At 49.4% G+C, this 21,048-nt stretch overlaps 1 protein-coding gene across 5 annotated transcripts in view; it reads right to left on the bottom strand.

Annotated features, from left to right (window-relative positions):
- The window catches only part of CCDC125 (coiled-coil domain containing 125), a 94,871-nt gene that overhangs the window by 62,733 nt on the left and 11,090 nt on the right, over positions 1-21,048 (bottom strand). Inside the window, exon 1 of one of the 5 annotated variants that reach the window (XM_078784095.1) lies at positions 4,780-5,320. The exons of 2 other annotated variants lie outside the window; for them this stretch is intronic. In XM_078784095.1, coding sequence (XP_078640221.1) covers positions 4,780-4,927 — 148 coding nt within the window. In that variant the 5' untranslated portion in view covers positions 4,928-5,320. Of the gene's footprint in view, positions 1-4,779; positions 5,321-21,048 lie in introns of those variants that run through there. 2 more of the 5 variants (XM_078784103.1, XM_078784119.1) reach the window with 2 other exon arrangements.

Here is a 21,048-nt window from a genome sequence, read left to right as displayed (position 1 = left end):
AGATGGCAGGGGAGGAAGGTCTGGGCAGATGGTTCAGGCGTTGAGGTCCGGCTCCAGGTTCACGCTCCACTCCGGTCCACGCTTTGGTTCGTGGCGAAACCCGGCAGGCAGTGCGGTTAGTATTGTCGCGGTAGCGGGCTGACTCTCTCACCGTCTCTCCCTCTCTGCTCTCCTCTCGTCTCTCGAAGTAGTCCGACGCGAACGCTTTTATCACGCGCTCTCGTATCAAGCCGCATGCTTTTTAGGTCCGCCTACCAGTGAACACGCCTCGGCCCTGATTGGTCGCGAGGGTTCACCGGCTCCTCCCTTCGTGACACGTTGATGGGGCCACGCCTCGCTCCGACAACTCCTCCCCCTTTTTCTCCAGCCTGACCGCATGGTTAATGGCGTTTTGGAGCCAGCACTGCGGCTGGCAGAGACGCGCAATACACTTTGGAGGGAGGCAAGCCACAAAATGAAGGGGATTTGAAAAGGGGCCCAGGTTATTTGATTAATGCAACGCAGAGTCAAACTATTGGAAACAGAGCCTTACCTGAAACACATACTAATGAAATAACTGAAGAAGGTTCCTATGGTGTCCTATGTGTTGCAATATGGCCTAACTAGGGTGCGACCTTTGACCTTTGGGAGATGGGGATATTTACAGGGAATTATTTACAAGGCTTATTATTTTACAAAGTGAAGGTTCTAAAAACCATAACAATATATATATATATATATGGGGTGTTGCAAAACATTTTACCTTTTTTTCCCCCGAGAACCCGTTACGGTTGTGCATCAAACGTGCATCAAAGGAAGCATGCCTCGGGGGGAAAAAAAGGGAAAAAGGTTTGCAACACCCCTTATATATGTGTGTTAGCTCTTACACGAGCCTCAACTGAGTATATTAAAAAATGAATATCAAAAAAAAAAATCTGCCTAAGCCAAACGAGCCAACCAGAAATGGTAGAATCCAACCCGAGACCAGGTACATTTATTAACAAAAAAAAAAAAATGTTCGGGGGAGGGATTACATGAAGCAAAAACAGCAAGAATCAACAATCAAAATAACGAAATGAATTAATAATAAAACCCGTTAACCCTAACCGAACCATTTATTATGCACCCTCAAAACAAACCTGCCAACACAGATTCCTTAATTCTTCTCTCTTAGGGGCCGTCCAATCACACGACGTATATAAAGGTCATATAAAGCAATGCCAGGGGGTCGCTTTCAATGCCGGAGGCAAAGAAAACCTTTATTCCTCATGGCTCGCAGTTTTGTAATTGCTCACACAGATATCACTGCTCGCAGTTATAAGTGGCAGTTCTTGGAATCGACGAGCCATGAGAAATATAGTTTGATAAAAATGACGAAAAAGGATGGCATCGTTATTGGAACAGGTAGAGTGGGATGGCCTTGTCCCAGGATGGCATTTTAGGAGTCGTGGACGGCGAGAGAACGAGGCCATTTGGTTGAGTTCAAAGCATGTTTATTCGTACAGAACCCAGCACACTCTGTAAAGCCCGTTTATCGGGCAGCAATATATTGTTGTGGATATGAGAATGTTTTTTTAATTTATTGTTGTGTAGTGAATAGTTGTAAAATGTCACCCTCCTTCCTGCAATTGTTGTTGTATAAAGATCAAAGGGCGTTCCCGTAGTTAATTCCATAAAGCATACACGAAGGACACCATATATCCCTGTTCAGTAGTTATATCCTTATTATGTGTATTAGTGTAAGGCTGTGTCTTCCATTAATTTAAATACTCCATTGCACCAAGTGAAATAAGAGTAGATCCCCTTTCATTCACATTCCCCTTCCAACAATTGCCAACTGTTCCCTCCGCGACTCCATTCGCCACGAGGTCGGCTTGGAGAAGAAGGGGGAGGAGCTGCCGACTCCTGGGCGTGCCCGCCCATCGTCATCAAGGGCGGAGCCAGAGGGCCGTGCCGACCAATCAGGGCCGAGGCTAGCTGACCGATGGGCGTGTCCTGGACACCAGCGGCTTGATCGCCTGAGGCGCTATATAGAGCGCGCGCGAAAGCAAGAGAGGAAGTTGTTGTTGGACTAAGAGTTGGACTGAGTGGGACTAAGAGTTGGACTAAGCAAGAGAGGAAGTTGTTGGACTGGGTTGGACTAAGAAAGAGAGGAGAGAAGGGGCGAAGCGAAGCAAAGAGAGAAAGAGTCCTGGAGTTGTGAGAGAGGGAGAGAGAACCCGTCACGCCAGACCCCCCACCAGCAGCGTTGGCTCCACCAAGCAGCTCCGACCCGTTACCCCGCGCACACGACAGGATCGGTGGCATCGGCGGCCGTCGAGGTCCAGCCCGACGTCCCGTGCGGGATCAAGCTTCAGCCAGCTCCGTGCCTTCCTCCCCCTCCAGCCACCCACCTCCTGTCATTCCTGCCTGCAATTTCCCCATTCGTGTACGTGAGTTTGTTCTGTGTGTCTTGTCCAGGGTATTAATTAAGCCTGTTTAGATAAGCTAGCGATTTTCACTGTGTCTCTGATTTCTTCTGTAAATTATTTTATTATCCTTCCTAGAAAATAAATTATATCCGTATTCCCTACTTCTGTCTTCTTCTTCTTCACATCCTTCGCTTTAGTCTTTTCCCCATTGAATATCTGTGGCGCGATTTTGGCCAACGTTCAGGAATCGGGTTAGTCGGGGTAACTGTTCGGGCGCGGCGGCCATCCGCTCGGCAAACAACATCCTAGCCGTGTCCGTAACAATATATACACACTCCAACACATCATGCCGGAGCGTTTGCCCGGGAAAGGCGAGGCTGGGCATGCCCGGGCGTCCTGGGCGAGCCCTGGAAAGGCGAGACTGGGCGTGCCCGGGCGAGCCCTGGGAAGGTGAGTCTGTACGTGCCCCGGCGTCCTGGGCGAGCCCTGGAAAGGCGAGGCTGGGCGTGCCCGGGCGTCCTGGGCGAGCCCTGGGAAGACGAGACCGGGCGTGCCCGGGCGGCTCGGGCGAGCCCGGGAAAGGCGAGTCCGGGCATGCCCGGGAGAGGCGCGTCTGGGCCTGTCCGGGCGGCCTGGGCGGGCCCGGCATGGTGATCGCTGCCTGGCCGCGTCCTCGGCAGGTGCAAGGCGATTGTGTATACCCAGCGGTAACCGCTACACGCGCCCCTCCAGAATCGACTTGCACCGGCAGGGGACCCGTGGACGGGGGGCGGCCTCGCCGCGACGTACTCCGCTTTGCGAAGCGCTGGGGGGACGTAGGACCGGGATGAGCCGACCGTGGGGCTGGTCAAGTCCTCGGGGGAGGCTGCCGAGGTTCCTCGCGGGCCTCCCGAGGATGCAGGGTCGGAGAAGTAGTTGCGGCTGTAGTTGTAGAGTGAAGTTGTGCGAAGGTGACGAACAGCAGTGCGCGCGAAGGTAACGAAGCAGCCGTGCCACTAACGTCAGAGCGCGCGCAAGAGATGAGCAGCAGTGCCACCCACATCGCGTAACTGCGTTCCTTCGGAGGGTCCTGGAGCGGGCTCGCCCCCCCCCCTCCCACCGGTCGTAGAGGAGGAGCCGAGCGCGGTGCGCGAACCACATGGCCGCTCGTCGGTGCCAAAACTCCGGCAGCACGATCGAAACCGCTGTGTTCGTTTGCAGCCCCCGAATCCGTTCGGGGGAGACGAGGTCACCAGTTTAGGAGTCGTGGACGGCGAGAGAACGAGGCCATTTGGTTGAGTTCAAAGCATGTTTATTCGTACAGAACCCAGCACACTCTGTAAAGCCGGTTTATCGGGCAGCAATATATATATACACACTCCAACACGTCATGCCGGAGCGTTTGCCCGGGAAAGGCGAGGCTGGGCATGCCCGGGCGTCCTGGGCGAGCCCTGGGAAGGTGAGTCTGGACGTGCCCGGGCGTCCTGGGCGAGCCCTGGAAAGGAGAGTCTGGGCATGCCCAGGAAAGACGAGACCGGGCGTGCCCGGGCGGCTCGGGCGAGCCCGGGAAAGGCGAGTCCGGGCATGCCCGGGAGAGGCGCGTCTGGGCCTGTCCGGGCGGCCTGGGCGAGCCCGGCATGGTGATCGCTCCCTGGCCACGTCCTCGGCAGGTGCAAGGCGATTGTGTATACCCAGCGGTAACCGCTACAGCATCATCATTGGCATGGGCAGCGTGGGATAGCATAGTCATTGGAACGGGCGACGCGACATGGCATCGTTATTCAAACAGGCGGCACAGGAAGGCATCGCGGGAAGGCATTATCATTGGAACAGGCATCGTGGGAAGGCATTGTCATTGGAACGGCTGGTGTGGTCCTTGGCATCACTGCTCAGTTACAAGTGGCAGTTCTTGGGATCAACTGGCAATGAGAAATATAGTTTAATAAAAATGATAGCATCGTCATTGGAACATGTGTCGTTCAGTACCCGGCATACCTGCTCGCAGTTACAAGCGGTGTTTCGACCTCTCTCGACAACATTAAAATTTCAGGTACAGGCTGCCACGCCCAACAGGTCGGTACACAATAACCCTCAAACATCGATCGACAAATGTTTCGCGGCTCTCAACTATATATATATTTTTTTTTTTTAACTATATATATATTTATTTTTTTTAACTATTATTTTATTTTTTATTTAACTATATTTTTTTTTTTTTTTTTTTTTTACTATATATATATATCTTGCAGCAACAAAAGCAAACTAAGTTTAAATACGCGAGTACAGAGTATATACATTTGCCTTTATTTTGTGCAAAGCCTTCTCGGAACGAAAAGACTTAAAGTTAAAAAGAAAGAGTGCAGTGATTTACACAAATGTACCAGTACCAACTTCTCAATCTTACACTTACAGTTCGTGGTTCGCCTGTGTCGATTGTTCGGTGGCCATTTTCCGTCCCACGGCTGAGACAGAGATCCCGGTTTACGACCGAGACCCTCCCCGAGGTCTCCCGCACTCAGATCATCCACACCTCCGGACTGGCATAAGCGGTCAGACATCGCCAAACTACGAACTTCCACGTGAACAGGTGAAGCGGCACCCGGAAGAGCCAGAGCCAGAGATGAAGTGCGGAAGCAATGAATGACAATAAAGCGAGGTGGGAATAGATGCTCTAACTTAGAGGAGAAAAGTGAAACAGCGGCAGAAGTGTGACGATAATAATGTTAATAATACATGTAGAAACATCAAAGAAACGCCCAATTAAGGAATGAGACAAGAAATTGATTTGATCATGTATGACGTTTCATTTTCGCCTTCAAATTTTTTTTATTTTGAATCGACTTTATTATGTTCCGGAAAATCTATCGCATTTATTATGCGGTTTGGCAAAGTTGGCGGTGTAGTTAGCAGTAGTGTTCTAGCGAACGAGTAAAATGATTCTCGTATTTGCTGACTGCCAATTACACAACTGCGAATTTACTAGAGTAAAAATGCTCGGCAATTCATTTTACTTTTATCTCGTAGATTCTAAGGCGATTTGGGAAGAATTCCTTGGAACACCGAGGAACAGCCTCACCACCTCAATGAAGACGCATATGAATTACTAACAATAGTCCTCTTCTTCTTTCTTATGCAGCACAACACTGCAGGGTAGCATAATTGGCTGAGGGCGCGTCTGATGCAGTTCCCCCTGTAGGTTTGGGCAGAAATTTTGGAATTTTCTGGCCATTGTGTCACCGATTGCTCACATACTCTTCGTGATGGACACCGTGGGATGTTTACCCGCAGACGCGGGAGCGGCGATTTTTTTACCCGCAGACGCGGGAGCGGCGATTTTTAACGTCCATCCGAGGGACAGCACACACGGTGATCAATCATCTTGCCTGTGAAACACCGGGATTGCCATGTTATAGCTTGGTCGGGGTTCGAACCCAGACTACACAGCTTGGAGGCGAGCATGCGTATCTCCAGGAGTCTAGGCCGTCCTTCCCAACCCTTATCAATGATGTTCTTGCACGATAATGAGCAAAGATGCCTGTGTTAACAAGTCTTAAAACAAATGTACATCGAGAACGTCACTCGGTAGAGAGCATACCTCCGCCTGGTTGCCCATATCACTCAATGGTGAAGAATCACTTAAAAATTAAATAATTCTCATGTCCGAATCCATATTCAGATCTTCACCAAAATTGAATCGATTCTTCCTTGTCACACACACAACCTGTCCACCAAGTTTCGTCCAAATACATCCATAACTATTTGAGATATCCTGCTATGTATCGTTTTTGGCCCGATCTCCCAATGGTGAAGAATCACTTAGAAAAATTAAATAATTCTCATATCCGAATCCATATTCAGATCTTCACCAAAATCGAATCTATTTGTCCTTGTCAGACACCCAACCGGTCCACCAAGTTTCGTCCAAATCCATCCACAAATTTTTGAGATACCTGCTATGTATCGTTTTTGGCCCTATCCCAATGTGAAGAATCACTTTTAAATTCTAGTTACCGGATCCGAATCCGGATCTTCACCAAAATATAATCATTTCGTCCTTGTCACATACGCGACATCTCTGCTAAATTTCGTCCGAATCCGTCCACAAATTTTTGAGATATTTTGTTCACAAATAAATGAAAAATCACTCATGGAGCGACAATTGGCAAAACAGAACAAAGTAAAATGGCACTCAATAGAGAATCATTTTGATCTCAAAAATAGTTGGTGGTTGAATTCATTTTGCCGATATGTAAATCCTATTCAAATTTCAAGTCAATCGGATTAAAATTGAGGATTTTAGACATCTGAAAAAAGTGGTTGACCTTTGGCCTATTTTGACCTTTTGGCCTATGCTGATCTAAAAAAAAGAAGTTGTTGGTTGAATTCAGTTAACTGATATGTAAATCCCATTCAAATTTCAAGTGAATCGGATGAAAATTGAGGATTTTAGAAATTTGAAATTGTTGTTTACCTTTGACCTATGTTGACCTTTTGGCCAAAGCTGATCTCAAAAATAGTTGGTGGTTGAATTCAGTTAGCCGATATGTAAATCCTTTTCAAAGTTCAAGTCAATCAGATGAAAATTGAGGATTTTAGACATTTGAAAAAAAGTTGATGACCTTTGGCCTATGTTGACCTTTTGGCCTATGCTGATCTCAAAAATAGTTGGTGGTTGAATTCAGTTAGCCGATATGTAAATCCTTTTCAAATTTCAAGTCAATCGGATGAAAATTGAGGATTTTAGAAATTTGGAAAAAGTGGGTGACCTTTGGCCTATGTTGACCTTTTGGCCTATGCTGATCTCAAAACTAGTTGGTGGTTGAATTCAGTTAGCCGATATGTATATCTTATCCAACTTTCAAGTCAATCGGATGAAAATTGAGGATTTTTGAAATTTGATAAAAGTGGATGACCTTTGGCCTATGTTGACCTATTGACCCCAAAAATATATAGGATTTTGTCGGACCACGAACTCTACCATTTGGTGAAGTTTCGTGAAGATCGGCTTAAAATTGTGACCTGTACGCAAGTATAAGTGAGCGGACAGACAAACAAACAAACAAACACAAACCGGAGTGATCAACATACTTGTATATACCGAGTTGGACCAAGTATATAACAAACGGACAGACAAACAAACAGCGATGAAAACATAATCTGCACCCACCTTTATGTCGTAGATTCTAAGGCGATTTGGGAAGAATTCCTTGGAACACTGAGGAACAGGATTTACCTCCTGTTCCTCAGAACAGCCTGAGGAACAGGAGGTAAATATTGTTGCGGATTCGGGGGTCGGCTCTCCCCTTATCAAGGGGGGGTTAATCCCCTTGTCTTTTAAGCTGGCCGTCCCCCAATCCTGGAAATTATGACGCTCCTCCCGGTCGGAATTAGCTAGGGTGATTGGTCAATGACGTCCCAAATACCTACGTACTAACCCCGACCGCGAGCAGGGAAATAACTCCCGCTCAAACCACGGATAAGATGGAAATTGCCGAGCGGTTTAGCAACCCGCAATTCGAGCTATTAACAAGGACTAACCTGATTAAAGCGGTTCCTATCGTGCCACAGGTACTCAATTGAAAGAAAGGACGGATGCGATCGGATGGAGAGGAAACCAGAGTAAAGAAAGAACAAGTGAATTTATTAATTATGTACAACCAAACCCGAAGAGGAAACGAAAGGGAAGAATGTACAGGGAGAAGAAGAAACGAAAGGACACAGGGCAGGCTTACCTAAACAGTCTTAACTTATCATGACCCCAGGACAAACAGACAGACTCACACGGAATGGTAGTGGTAGGAGGAGAAGGTCCAAGCAGATGGTTCCAGGCTCCGGGTCCACGGTGAAGAATGGCAGGCAGCTAGCGCGTATCGTTGGCGCGCGACCAGACCTTACATATGGCGGGGGGGGGGGGGGGGGGAGGGTGGAGTCCTTCGCAAGTCCGTATGCGCAGTTCCTATGAATTCATATGAATTAGGAGTTCCCCAGCGCGGCTCGTTCCAACGCAGCTCTGTCCGTGCCCTCTCTGTTGGCGCGGCTCTCCCACTCAATCTGCTCGTGAACTCCTTACTCAGCTTCTCTCCCTCCTCTCTTCTTGGTGTTCTCTCAACAGCAACGGTCCCCTGCGCAGTCGTTTAAGCAGTCCTCACGCTTGCGCTTATACAACGCGCTTAGAAATCAATGCGTGCTTCATCGAGCCACGCCTATCAGTGAGCTCACCTCAGCCCTGATTGGGTAGCGAGGGCTCACCGGCTCCGCCCTTGACGGAACGTTGACAGGGCCACGCCTCGTTCTTGGCGCTCCGCCCCCTTCTTCTCCAGCTTGACTGCGTGCGTAATGGCGGCCGGGGCGAGCGCTTAAGGCAGCGATGATGGCTCAATGCAGCGAACGCTGCTGGCAAGCGAAGGCACGTTATAGAATTGGGAGGGACAAGCCCCGACTGTAGGTGGGCATGATGGGGTAGCTTGGAGAGAGAGAGAGGTTCGAATGTGATGAATGGGGCCTACCTTATTTGATTAATGCAACGCAGATTCAACTATTGGGAACACAGCCTTATCTGAAACACATACTAAGGAAATAACTAAAGTCCTATGGTGTCCTACGTGTGGCATATGGACTAACTATGGGTGCGACCTTTGACCTTATTAAATGATGGGATATTTACAAGAGTTATTATTTACAAGTATTTACAAGTGAGGGGTTCTCAAAACCGCAACACTGCACCCTCCTTTCCTCCCGGCCTGTCCCGGGTCGAAACAACTTTAACTTAGTGTGGCACGTAAGTGTGGTTACCCTCTACTTTTAACCTCACCCTGAGTGCGACAGTTTTAACACTAAATATGTCCCGCCTGCTGCGTTGCATTCTACCTATCAGACTCATGCCCACAGACTAACCAAATTGCGGAATGGTCTTGAAACTAAACATTTAACGGGTGGGGAGCATGTTATTTACAAAGACACTACTATTTTGATTATTTACAACTACACCCAGGACCTGTCTCTGGTGGGAACAAAAGCAGAAACTTTTGAAAAGAGGAAGATCATTGCCATGCACTGCACTGATACACCATACCATATTACCATATGCACCAACAAAACAAAATGCATGAAAAGCACCACAAAGCACCAAAGAGCACCAAAAAGCACCATAACAAAAGAAAATGCACCAAACACATTTCAACACAATAATAATGGCGTCCTGTGATGTCTTCTCTGCTCCTCTGCTGGGCTGGCTGCTGGGCCGCTGGTTCTGGCTGCCTTCTTACTTGCTGTCTATTTAATAATTAAAAAGGGCACACACCGCTTTTTATTTACGGCCAGCAGGGCCAACTGAGGTGGTCCACCTGCTGGGCATAGGTGCCACCTTAACCGTGGTCCACAAGCAAGAGGCTGCTGGCAGCAATGGTCGGTCCCAGCAGAGACGCCAGGCCACAGTAAGTGTGGTCCAAAGTGGTGCCAGGCCACAGAACGTGTGGTCCATATGTGGTGCCAGTGTGGTCCATATGGTGCATCAGTGCAGGCCGGAGGCAGCGAAGGTGCGGGCACACAACTGCGGGCACCTGCGCACTCCCCCCGGGCCCAACAAAACAAGTCCATGAGTGGGGGAAGGAGGACAAGCAAATCAGCGGGGCAAGGGCACAAGGGTACACATTAATACCAGGCAATGCAAGGTGAGGTGCGCAGGAGAGCGAGCCGAGAAAGCTCGTCCCTAACATACGTCCCCGTCCCCCCCCCTGTCACCTACTCTACCCTTGCCCCTCCCCCGTATTTACACAATTTACACATTTATCAAATCCGTCGCTATGTCCCGTCCCCCATATCTCCCCTAATGCCAAATTCATCATCAATCCCTCTTAAGGAGGAAGAGATGGAATCCCAACAATGTCACCCCCACGTCATGATGCGTCTTTCAACCAACCAAACATTTGCTCAAAAATCTGGTGTGGAGTTTTATCACCTCGGTGAGTGGACGTAGATGGTGCGAAGAGACTTTCTCCTATCTATACTCTAAATGACATTAACACTTTTACTCTACCCGGGGTCTTTCCCTGCAAAACCATTGGCCACATTACTCGATGCGGTTCTAAAAAACCAATTCCCATTGAACATACTGTGGCGCTCACCAAATTTGGGGTCTCACTCCCCCGATTCTTTCCCCCTGTGCCCTCGCACAATTTTGGGGCTGGGTCGTGTGGCTCACCAGCAGGTCCGCTCACCTGCACACCTCCGCCACTGTACGTCGCCACCCGAGCTTACCTGCTCCTCACCCTTACCTACCTGGGGAAGGCCCTCTGGCTCCCTTACCTCACTACCGCCCTCGCTGGCGTCGGGCTACCCAGGTCCTCCACTGGATCCTCGGGCCCCATTGAACTCTAACTCTGACCTCTAACCTGGCTCCCAGAGCCTACCTGTGGCCTCACCTGGCCGAAAGACTAACAGTGGCGGAGTGCCCAACCAACCATTCTCACTAACAGGCCACATGCCCAGCCATTTCACTCCACTAATGCACCCATCCAAGCAGTACTCTGCTACTTTCAGCACCACAGATGTCAATATCCAACCACAATATACCTACTCCCTCTACCTACTTTTAAACTACCATCCCCGGGTACTCGTGAAGGGGCCTTTCCTCATCCACTCCTTCGCACCATACACCACTCCACGTATTCCACAATACTCACTCCACACCATCCATTCCACACAACCATTTTCTTGCACACCTTTTGTGCTCACACACCTCAACCCCAAAAATTATCATGCACACAGCATCATCTGGCTAACTATTGCCCTTCTAAGATTAGTGCTTCCCAGTCATCCCATTAAACTATGCACATCCAACGTCATTAACATCCATCTAACCTATTCTACGTCCCCACTACTTGTACAATGTCACTACTTAAATCTTGGTCACCTATTGTCATCTCTAGGTCCCTAATGATTATCCAAGCCCTCCCTGGCTAGGTTTTCACCGCCATACCCCATAAACTAAAGCTCATGTGCCCAAACAGGTGAGGTGAATGGTAAAACTACCATTCGCCATCACTATCGCCATTACTACTACTACTACTCCGTCCACTACACTACGAGCCTCGGTGCGGGAAATACATTATCATAGCTCGACTTCGAAAAGCCGGCTATCTGTGCGGATGGTGGGTCCACTGTAGATTGGGTCCGTCCAGCATTCGATTCAGGGGAGGAGGTTTTGTCGGGGCAAGGCTCCAAGCACCATCTCGGCGCAAGGCCTTGCGCTCCCCAAGAACGATTGCCCAGCCTTGCCCGGCCGGAGCGCCGCCACCACAAGGGGGCGCTGCTCTGACCCCTCCTACCTCCCCTCGAACCGGGCCGGTCGCTTTGCCTGGCAAAGCGCGGAATCGACCGTACAGGGCAGAGCCCGGCGCGGATCGCGCACGGCGGTTCTTGAGAAACCGCCGCGGCTACGACCTCCGCCGGTCCCCGCAGCACACAAAGCGCACCACGCCCCGAAAGCTCGCGTCGGCTAAACGTCGGCCTAACCGCTGCCCCGGTTAACGTCGATGCTTCACTTGCATGCTCACACCATGCGTTCTTTTCCCTACTCACACATCCAGGTGTCTCCATACACTCCGCACATTTCGTCACCGCACTCTCTCTCTGTGCATACTCTTTCGTTCCACACCTCTCTCGCGCTCCTTCTTGCGCACACCTACTCACGGGTGTGCAATCCCTCGTCACCCACCCAATCACGCGCTCTGGTGTGCTCTCACGCACACGCTCCTCAACCAACCCAGGTGTGCATTCCCGCACACTCGCCACAACCAACTCACTCTCCGTGTCACTCTCACTCTCACACCTACACTCCATCGTGCATTCTCCCTCACTCTCGACAACACACTCGTGCTCCGGCGCCATTCACACACGCGCGCCATTTCTACTCACACAGCGCACCACGGACCTCCCACAAACGCCCGGGTTACGCTGGAATCCCAAGCGCGCGAAAATTATTTTTGCGCTAAACATTTTCCCGAAAAACCTTTTAGCACCATATACCAACCTACTCACCTTGGCGCTTCCTCTTCTTCGCTCCAACACCTGCAAACTTTCATTGGGGTTAAGCACGGCATCATGGTGTGGATACAGACTTTGCACATTTTCCATTTCTTCCTCCCGCGAGTGCTTTTCTAAGTCCGTCTCTTCCGCCCCAATTTCCACTATTGGTTCGATTTCTTTATTTTCGACGACCGCTGGCGCTAATAAAATTTTCTCTACTTCAGCTGTCGCCGGCTTCCCCATACCCCGGGTCGCAATTTCTATACTCGTCCACGTATCTTCGCTTTGCTCCAACTCGCTTCTCCCGCGCTCCTCTAGCCGCGTTACCTCGTCGCGTACCCATGTGCTCCTCCCGCGCAACTCGCGGTCTCTCTCTCTCCCCATCTGTTTTACCTCATACGTGGCCTTATCCATCGCTAACCCCTCGTTTACTTCCCGGGCTTGGCCATTTATGTCCTCTAATTGGCCCCCCAATTTGTGCTCTAATCCCCCCAATTTGCTGTCTAACCCCTCAATTTGACCTCCCAATTGCTCCCTCATCCTATTTTCCATTCCCTCACTATCAGCCCTCATTTCTCCCATCTCTTTCCTTAATCCCCCAATTTGGCTTCCCAAATCATTTTTTAATCCCTCAATTTGGTTTCCCAACCCCATTTGTATGACCGCCTGTAGCTGCGCCATGAGGGCTTGCATATCTATCCCTCCCGCTTGCGCAGCGGGCGCGGCCCTCATCGCCATGTGCGAGGCGCCGCCATTTTGCGCGCATGCAACCCCCGCTACCGCACCCTCATTGCTCTCCTCCTCCGTTTCTCCCACTTCCTCCCTGGGGTCCTGGGTTAACTCTACCTCCTCATTTTCCCCCACCGGCATCCGATCGCCTTGATCATCCATGGCACAACTATAATTTGGATGTTAAATTGTCTCACCATTCGTGTGGTTTCATACAGGCTTACTAAGCTGCGGATTTTGGAATTGAGGGAGAACCATCTCAAAAGTTTGCCAAAGTAAGTGGCATGAAGTGAACAAAACGATAATAACAAAAGAAGCTGGTGTTAGTAGAATACTTGAAAAAAACATGCAATCTTCTCATTTCCACTCACCATCCCAATTTAAAATGTAAATTAATCGTCTTAAAGATTTTATTTTGAGACAATTTATCTATCTTGGAACTCATGAGACTATCTTGGAATTCTTTTTCTTGAATGGTCGTCCTTAAAAAATTAGTTTCTCATGAGATGAAATCGAAATAGGGTGACATTTGCATCAGTGAATTTCTACCATCTCTTATCTTCCCCCATCCAAAACCTTGATCTTTTCTACCCCCACTAATTCACCTCCAGATCCACTTTTTTTTAAATACCGACTTCTTTCTTTCCTGGAAGTTCTAGCAGTGTCCATGCGTTTTATACCTCTCCCACCCCCCCCCCCCCCCCATTCCCATGCCTCCTCCCCCCAAGCCCTCTCCCTCCCACAGATCTCCCTGTTCTCTGCTGTTGTACTTGTGTGCTTCCCCCTCTCTCCCAATCTTGTCTCCCGCTCCCTTTATTGCATGTTTTGTGTGTCCGTTTGTTTTTTTTGTGATTGATGTTAGCTCTTTCACGACCCTCGATCTTGTATGCAAAAAAAAAAAAAAAAAATTTTTAGCCGCTCAAAATTTTGACCAAATTTTTTTTTTTTTTTTACATGGTATAAAAATTTGGTTCGGGTCCAATCCCACTCCCGACACCAATTGTTGCGGATTCGGGGGTCGGCTCTCCCCTTATCAAGGGGGGGTTAATCCCCTTGTCTTTTAAACTGGCCGTCCCCCAATCCTGGAAATTATGACGCTCCTCCCGGTCAGAATTAGCTAGGGTGATTGGTCAATGACGTCCCAAATACCTACGTACTAACCCCGACCGCGAGCAGGGAAATAACTCCCGCTCGAACCACGGATAAGATGGAAATTGCCGAGCGGTTTAGCAACCCGCGATTCGAGCTATTAACAAGGACAACCCCGATTAAAGCGGTTCCTATCGTGCCACAGGTACTCAATTGAAAGAAAGGACGGATGCGATCGGATGGAGAGGAAACCAGAGTAAAGAAAGAACAAGTGAATTTATTAATTATGTACAACCAAACCCGAAGAGGAAACGAAAGGGAAGAATGTACAGGGAGAAGAAGAAACAAAAGGACACAGGGCAGGCTTACCGAAACAGTCTTAACTTATCACGACCCCAGGACCAACAGACAGACTCACACGGAATGGTAGTGGTAGGAGGAGAAGGTCCAAGCAGATGGTTCCAGGCTCCGGGTCCGCGGCGAAGAATGGCAGGCAGCTAGCGCGTATCGTTGGCGTGCGACCGGACCTTACATATGGCGGGGGGCAGGGGCGAGTCCTTCGCAAGTCCGTATGCGCAGTTCCTATGAATTCATATGAATTAGGAGTTCCCCAGCGCGGCTCGTTCCAACGCAGCTCTGTCCGTGCCCTCTCTGTTGGCGCGGCTCTCCCACTCAATCTGCTCGTGAACTCCTTACTCAGCTTCTCTCCCTCCTCTCTTCTTGGTGTTCTCTCAACAGCAACGGTCCCCTGCGCAGTCGTTTAAGCAGTCCTCGCGCTTGCGCTTATATAACGCGCTTAGAAATCAATGCGCGCTTCATCGAGCCACGCCTATCAGTGAGCTCACCTCAGCCCTGATTGGGTAGTGAGGGCTCACCGGCTCCGCCCTTGACGGAACGTTGACAGGGCCACGCCTCGTTCTTGGCGCTCTGCCCCCTTCTTCTCCAGCTTGACCGCGTGCGTAATGGCGGCCGGGGCGAGCGCTTAAGGCAGCGATGACGGCTCAATGCAGCGAACGCTGCTGGCAAGCGAAGGCGCGTTATATAATTGGGAGGGACAAGCCTGTAGGTGGGCATGATGGGGTAGCTTGGAGAGAGAGAGAGGTTTGAATGTGATGAATGGGGCCTACCTTATTTGATTAATGCAACGCAGATTCAACTATTGGGAACACAGCCTTATCTGAAACACTTACTAAGGAAATAACTAAAGTCCTATGGTGTCCTATGTGTGGCATATGGACTAACTATGGGTGCGACCTTTGACCTTATTAAATGATGGGATATTTACAAGAGTTATTATTTACAAGTATTTACAAGTGAGGGGTTCTCAAAACCGCAACAATATTAAAGCAAACATTCACGCAGGGAAAAATCAATGCAGGTAAAATTCATGGGGTATGAAAATACTTTTGATTAAACATTTGGGTTATCTCGATGTAAATGGAAGCAAACGGCTCCTTGGCACAAGTTTGGTTGTAGACCCTCATTCCCAAATTAACTAAATCAGCCAAGGAAGAACAAACACCTTTTTCGCATCATTTGGTATAAAAATACATTTTTACCCCATGCAGGCAAAAAGTTTAAAAATCATTCCGACCAGGAAGCTTCCTGTTTTTAAGGATGTTATAAAGGACACAAACAACAGGAACAAATAACTAATGTCACGTGTTAAATAGGATGATGTGACAGACACTGGGTAAATGGTGGGAAAAGACAGAATTAATTTATTTATACTCATTTAAACCTTTATTTAGAATGAATTATATACTTGAAGACTGTATAACTCAAATCGACTTCATAATACTTCCAATAATATATTGTATTGTATAATACTTCGTATTGTAGAATATATTGTATTGTATTGTACAATACTTCATAATACTATATAGTCACGTGATAAAGTAAGTACACCCCATGTAAAGTTTTGACTTTTTCAACATATTTCAACATACAGCTATCTTCATTTCAACAATATTGATAGATAAAGGTGATATAATATAACAAATATCATGAAACATTTACATTTTGTAGTTCATTGTATAATTTAAATAAACATAAATGCGAATTTCGCATGTGGACAAAGTAAGTACACCCTTGGCTCTAATAGGTGGTATTGCCCCCTTGGGCAGAAACAACCTCAAGTGGGCGTTTCTTATAACTGTCTACCAATTTGGCTGGTTTATCACTTCACTGATGATGTCATCATTATCATGCTTTTGTTCCCCCATTGGGAATACTTGACAATGTGCCAAGTTTCACATTTTTTCATTCAACGGTTTCTGAGAAATATATATTTTAATTATTTGCGTTTAATCCAAGATTGCTGCCATACCACGTGATGTATGACATCACAATTACCACAAAAACATTCTGCACAGGTGTCACTCCTACCCTAAAAGTTTTGTCGCAATTGGACATATGGTTACTGAGAAAAACGAGGTTTACCTCGTACGGAGGGACAGACAGACGGATGGACAACCCGAAAACATAATGAATGAATTTCATTCATTATTTCATTCATTTTCATTCGGCCACCCTCGGGGGTTAAAGCATAAACATAGGGGCAATACCCCTGGCCTCACCTGGCAGAATAAATGGTATACTGCATGACTAGAGGTATTTTAAACCAATTCCAATGGTTGCTAGAAGACAGGGCAGCATGTAGAATCATACTAACATAATCATAAGACTTTAAACAAACAAACAAAAACATACCTATTTTGGGGGTCAACCCCCCTCCCCCCCCCAGTCCCCCTCGCACCCCGTGTACCTCCTCAGACATCACAGATGATGAAGGTTGTGGCAAAGTTTCATCAAAATAGTGAGTGTAGGTTCTGAGAAAAAGCAAATTCCTATTTTTGGGGGGCAAACCTGGATCCACTTTGACCCCGGTAAATCCCTTTAGACCCCGATTTATTTAATGCCGTGAACAAACTTTAGTCACAACACAACAAATATCATTTGTGCCAAGTTTGGTCACAATCCCATCAGAGGTTTCGGAGAAGAAGTTTCAAGTGTTTACAGACGGACGGGCGACGCGTCATCGCATAAGCTCCCCTGAACTTCGTTCCAGGTGAGCTAAAAATTTGGAGAATAATTATAAGCCAGATAATCGTGTTTTAAAATCGGACTATTTTTTCTTCCGTTATGCAAATGAGCAATTTCCATGGATTAGAGTGACGTCACGGGGGCACAATTCATTGACGGATATATACGTCTGCGTTTCATCACAGGTTATTCTAGCGTTCAAAATACCGATATGCCAAGGTTGGCAAGAAATTTGCTCACAGAACTCAGAAATCGTTGTTTTGCATCCCCGACACACAAAACCCAAAGAGTTGCATGTTGATTGGAAGCCAAGCCCAAGCCAGGCCCAGGGAGTTGCATGTTGATTTGAAGCCAAGCCCAAGCCAGGCCCAGGGAGTTGCATGTTGATTTGAAGCCAAGCCCAAGCCAGGCCCAGGGAGTTGCATGTTGATTTGAAGCCAAGCCCAAGCCAGGCCCAGAGAGTTGCATGTTCATTTGAAGCCAAGCCCAAGCCAGGCCCAGAGAGTTGCATGTTGATTCGAAGCCATGCCCAAGCCAGGCCCAGAGAGTTGCATGTTGATTTGAAGCCAAGCCCAAGCCAGGCCCAGGGAGTTGCATGTTGATTTGAAGCCAAGCCCAAGCCAGGCCCAGGGAGTTGCATGTTGATTTGAAGCCAAGCCCAAGCCAGGCCCAGGGAGTTGCATGTTGATTTGAAGCCAAGCCCAAGCCAGGCCCAGGGAGTTGCATGTTGATTTGAAGCCAAGCCCAAGCCAGGCCCAGGGAGTTGCATGTTGATTCGAAGCCAAGCCCAAGCCAGGCCCAGAGAGTTGCATGATGATTTGAAGCCATGCCCAAGCCAGGCCCAGGGAGTTGCATGTTGATTTGAAGCCAAGCCCAAGCCAGGCCCAGAGAGTTGCATGTTGATTTGAAGCCAAGCCCAAGCCAGGCCCAGGGAGTTGCATGTTGATTTGAAGCCATGCCCAAGCCAGGCCCAGGGAGTTGCATGTTGATTTGAAGCCAAGCCCAAGCCAGGCCCAGGGAGTTGCATGTTGATTTGAAGCCAAGCCCAAGCCAGGCCCAGGGAGTTGCATGTTGATTTGAAGCCATGCCCAAGCCAGGCCCAGAGAGTTGCATGTTGATTTGAAGCCAAGCCCAAGCCAGGCCCAGGGAGTTGCATGTTGATTTGAAGCCAAGCCCAAGCCAGGCCCAGGGAGTTGCATGTTGATTTGAAGCCAAGCCTAAGCCAGGCCCAGGGAGTTGCATGTTGATTCGAAGCCATGCCCAAGCCAGGCCCAGAGAGTTGCATGTTGATTCGAAGCCAAGCCCAAGCCAGGCCCAGGGAGTTGCATGTTGATTCGAAGCCATGCCCAAGCCAGGCCCAGAGAGTTGCATGTTGATTTGAAGCCAAGCCCAAACCAGGCCCAGGGAGTTGCATGTTGATTTGAAGCCATGCCCAAACCAGGCCCAGGGAGTTGCATGTTGATTTGAAGCCAAGCCCAAGCCAGGCCCAGGAAGTTGCATGTTGATTCGAAGCCAAGCCCAAGCCAGGCCCAGGGAGTTGCATGTTGATTTGAAGCCAAGCCCAAGCCAGGCCCAGAGAGTTGCATGTTGATTCGAAGCCAAGCCCAAGCCAGGCCCAGGGAGTTGCATGTTGATTCGAAGCCAAGCCCAAGCCAGGCCCAGGGAGTTGCATGTTGATTCGAAGCCAAGCCCAAGCCAGGCCCAGGAAGTTGCATGTTGATTTGAAGCCAAGCCCAAGCCAGGCCCAGGGAGTTGCATGTTGATTCGAAGCCAAGCCCAAGCCAGGCCCAGGAAGTTGCATGTTGATTCGAAGCCAAGCCCAAGCCAGGCCCAGGGAGTTGCATGTTGATTTGAAGCCAAGCCCAAGCCAGGCCCAGGGAGTTGCATGTTGATTTGAAGCCAAGCCCAAGCCAGGCCCAGGGAGTTGCATGTTGATTTGAAGCCATGCCCAAGCCAGGCCCAGAGAGTTGCATGTTGATTTGAAGCCAAGCCCAAGCCAGGCCCAGGGAGTTGCATGTTGATTTGAAGCCAAGCCCAAGCCAGGCCCAGGGAGTTGCATGTTGATTTGAAGCCATGCCCAAGCCAGGCCCAGGGAGTTGCATGTTGATTTGAAGCCATGCCCAAGCCAGGCCCAGAGAGTTGCATGTTGATTTGAAGCCAAGCCCAAGCCAGGCCCAGGGAGTTGCATGTTGATTTGAAGCCAAGTCCAAGCCCAAGCCAGGCCCAGGGAGTTGCATGTTGATTCGAAGCCAAGCCCAAGCCAGGCCCAGGGAGTTGCATGTTGATTTGAAGCCAAGCCCAAGCCAGGCCCAGGGAGTTGCATGTTGATTTGAAGCCAAGTCCAAGCCCAAGCCAGGCCCAGGAAGTTGCATGTTGATTCGAAGCCAAGCCCAAGCCAGGCCCAGGGAGTTGCATGTTGATTTGAAGCCAAGCCCAAGCCAGGCCCAGGGAGTTGCATGTTGATTTGAAGCCAAGCCCAAGCCAGGCCCAGGGAGTTGCATGTTGATTTGAAGCCATGCCCAAGCCAGGCCCAGAGAGTTGCATGTTGATTTGAAGCCAAGCCCAAGCCAGGCCCAGGGAGTTGCATGTTGATTTGAAGCCAAGCCCAAGCCAGGCCCAGGGAGTTGCATGTTGATTTGAAGCCATGCCCAAGCCAGGCCCAGGGAGTTGCATGTTGATTTGAAGCCATGCCCAAGCCAGGCCCAGAGAGTTGCATGTTGATTTGAAGCCAAGCCCAAGCCAGGCCCAGGGAGTTGCATGTTGATTTGAAGCCAAGCCCAAGCCAGGCCCAGGAAGTTGCATGTTGATTTGAAGCCAAGCCCAAGCCAGGCCCAGAGAGTTGCATGTTGATTCGAAGCCAAGCCCAAGCCAGGCCCAGAGAGTTGCATGTTGATTTGAAGCCAAGCCCAAGCCAGGCCCAGAGAGTTGCATGTTGATTCGAAGCCAAGCCCAAGCCAGGCCCAGGGAGTTGCATGTTGATTTGAAGCCAAGCCCAAGCCAGGCCCAGAGAGTTGCATGTTGATTCGAAGCCAAGCCCAAGCCAGGCCCAGGGAGTTGCATGTTGATTTGAAGCCAAGCCCAAGCCAGGCCCAGAGAGTTGCATGTTGATTCGAAGCCAAGCCCAAGCCAGGCCCAGGGAGATGCATGTTGATTTGAAGCCAAGCCCAAGCCAGGCCCAGAGAGTTGCATGTTCATTTGAAGCCAAGCCCAAGCCAGGCCCAGGGAGTTGCATGTTGATTTGAGGCCAAGCCCAAGCCAGGCCCAGAGAGTTGCATGTTGATTTGAGGCCAAGCCCAAGCCAGGCCCAGAGAGTTGCATGTTGATTCGAAGCCAAGCCCAAGCCAGGCCCAGGGAGTTGCATGTTGATTCGAAGCCATGCCCAAGCCAGGCCCAGAGAGTTGCATGTTGATTTGAGGCCAAGCCCAAGCCAGGCCCAGAGAGTTGCATGTTGATTCGAAGCCAAGCCCAAGCCAGGCCCAGGGAGTTGCATGTTGATTCGAAGCCAAGCCCAAGCCAGGCCCAGGGAGTTGCATGTTGATTCGAAGCCAAGCCCAAGCCAGGCCCAGAGAGTTGCATGTTGATTTGAGGCCAAGCCCAAGCCAGGCCCAGAGAGTTGCATGTTGATTTGAGGCCAAGCCCAAGCCAGGCCCAGAGAGTTGCATGTTGATTCGAAGCCAAGCCCAAGCCAGGCCCAGGGAGTTGCATGTTGATTCGAAGCCATGCCCAAGCCAGGCCCAGAGAGTTGCATGTTGATTTGAAGCCATGCCCAAACCAGGCCCAGGGAGTTGCA

This window comes from Myxine glutinosa, chromosome 1 (genome assembly GCF_964187855.1).
Source record: "Myxine glutinosa chromosome 1, kmMyxGlut1.1, whole genome shotgun sequence".
NCBI lineage: Eukaryota > Metazoa > Chordata > Myxini > Myxiniformes > Myxinidae > Myxine > Myxine glutinosa.
Note: the sequence above shows the minus strand (reverse complement) of the source record. Positions and strands in the feature narration are given on the sequence as shown.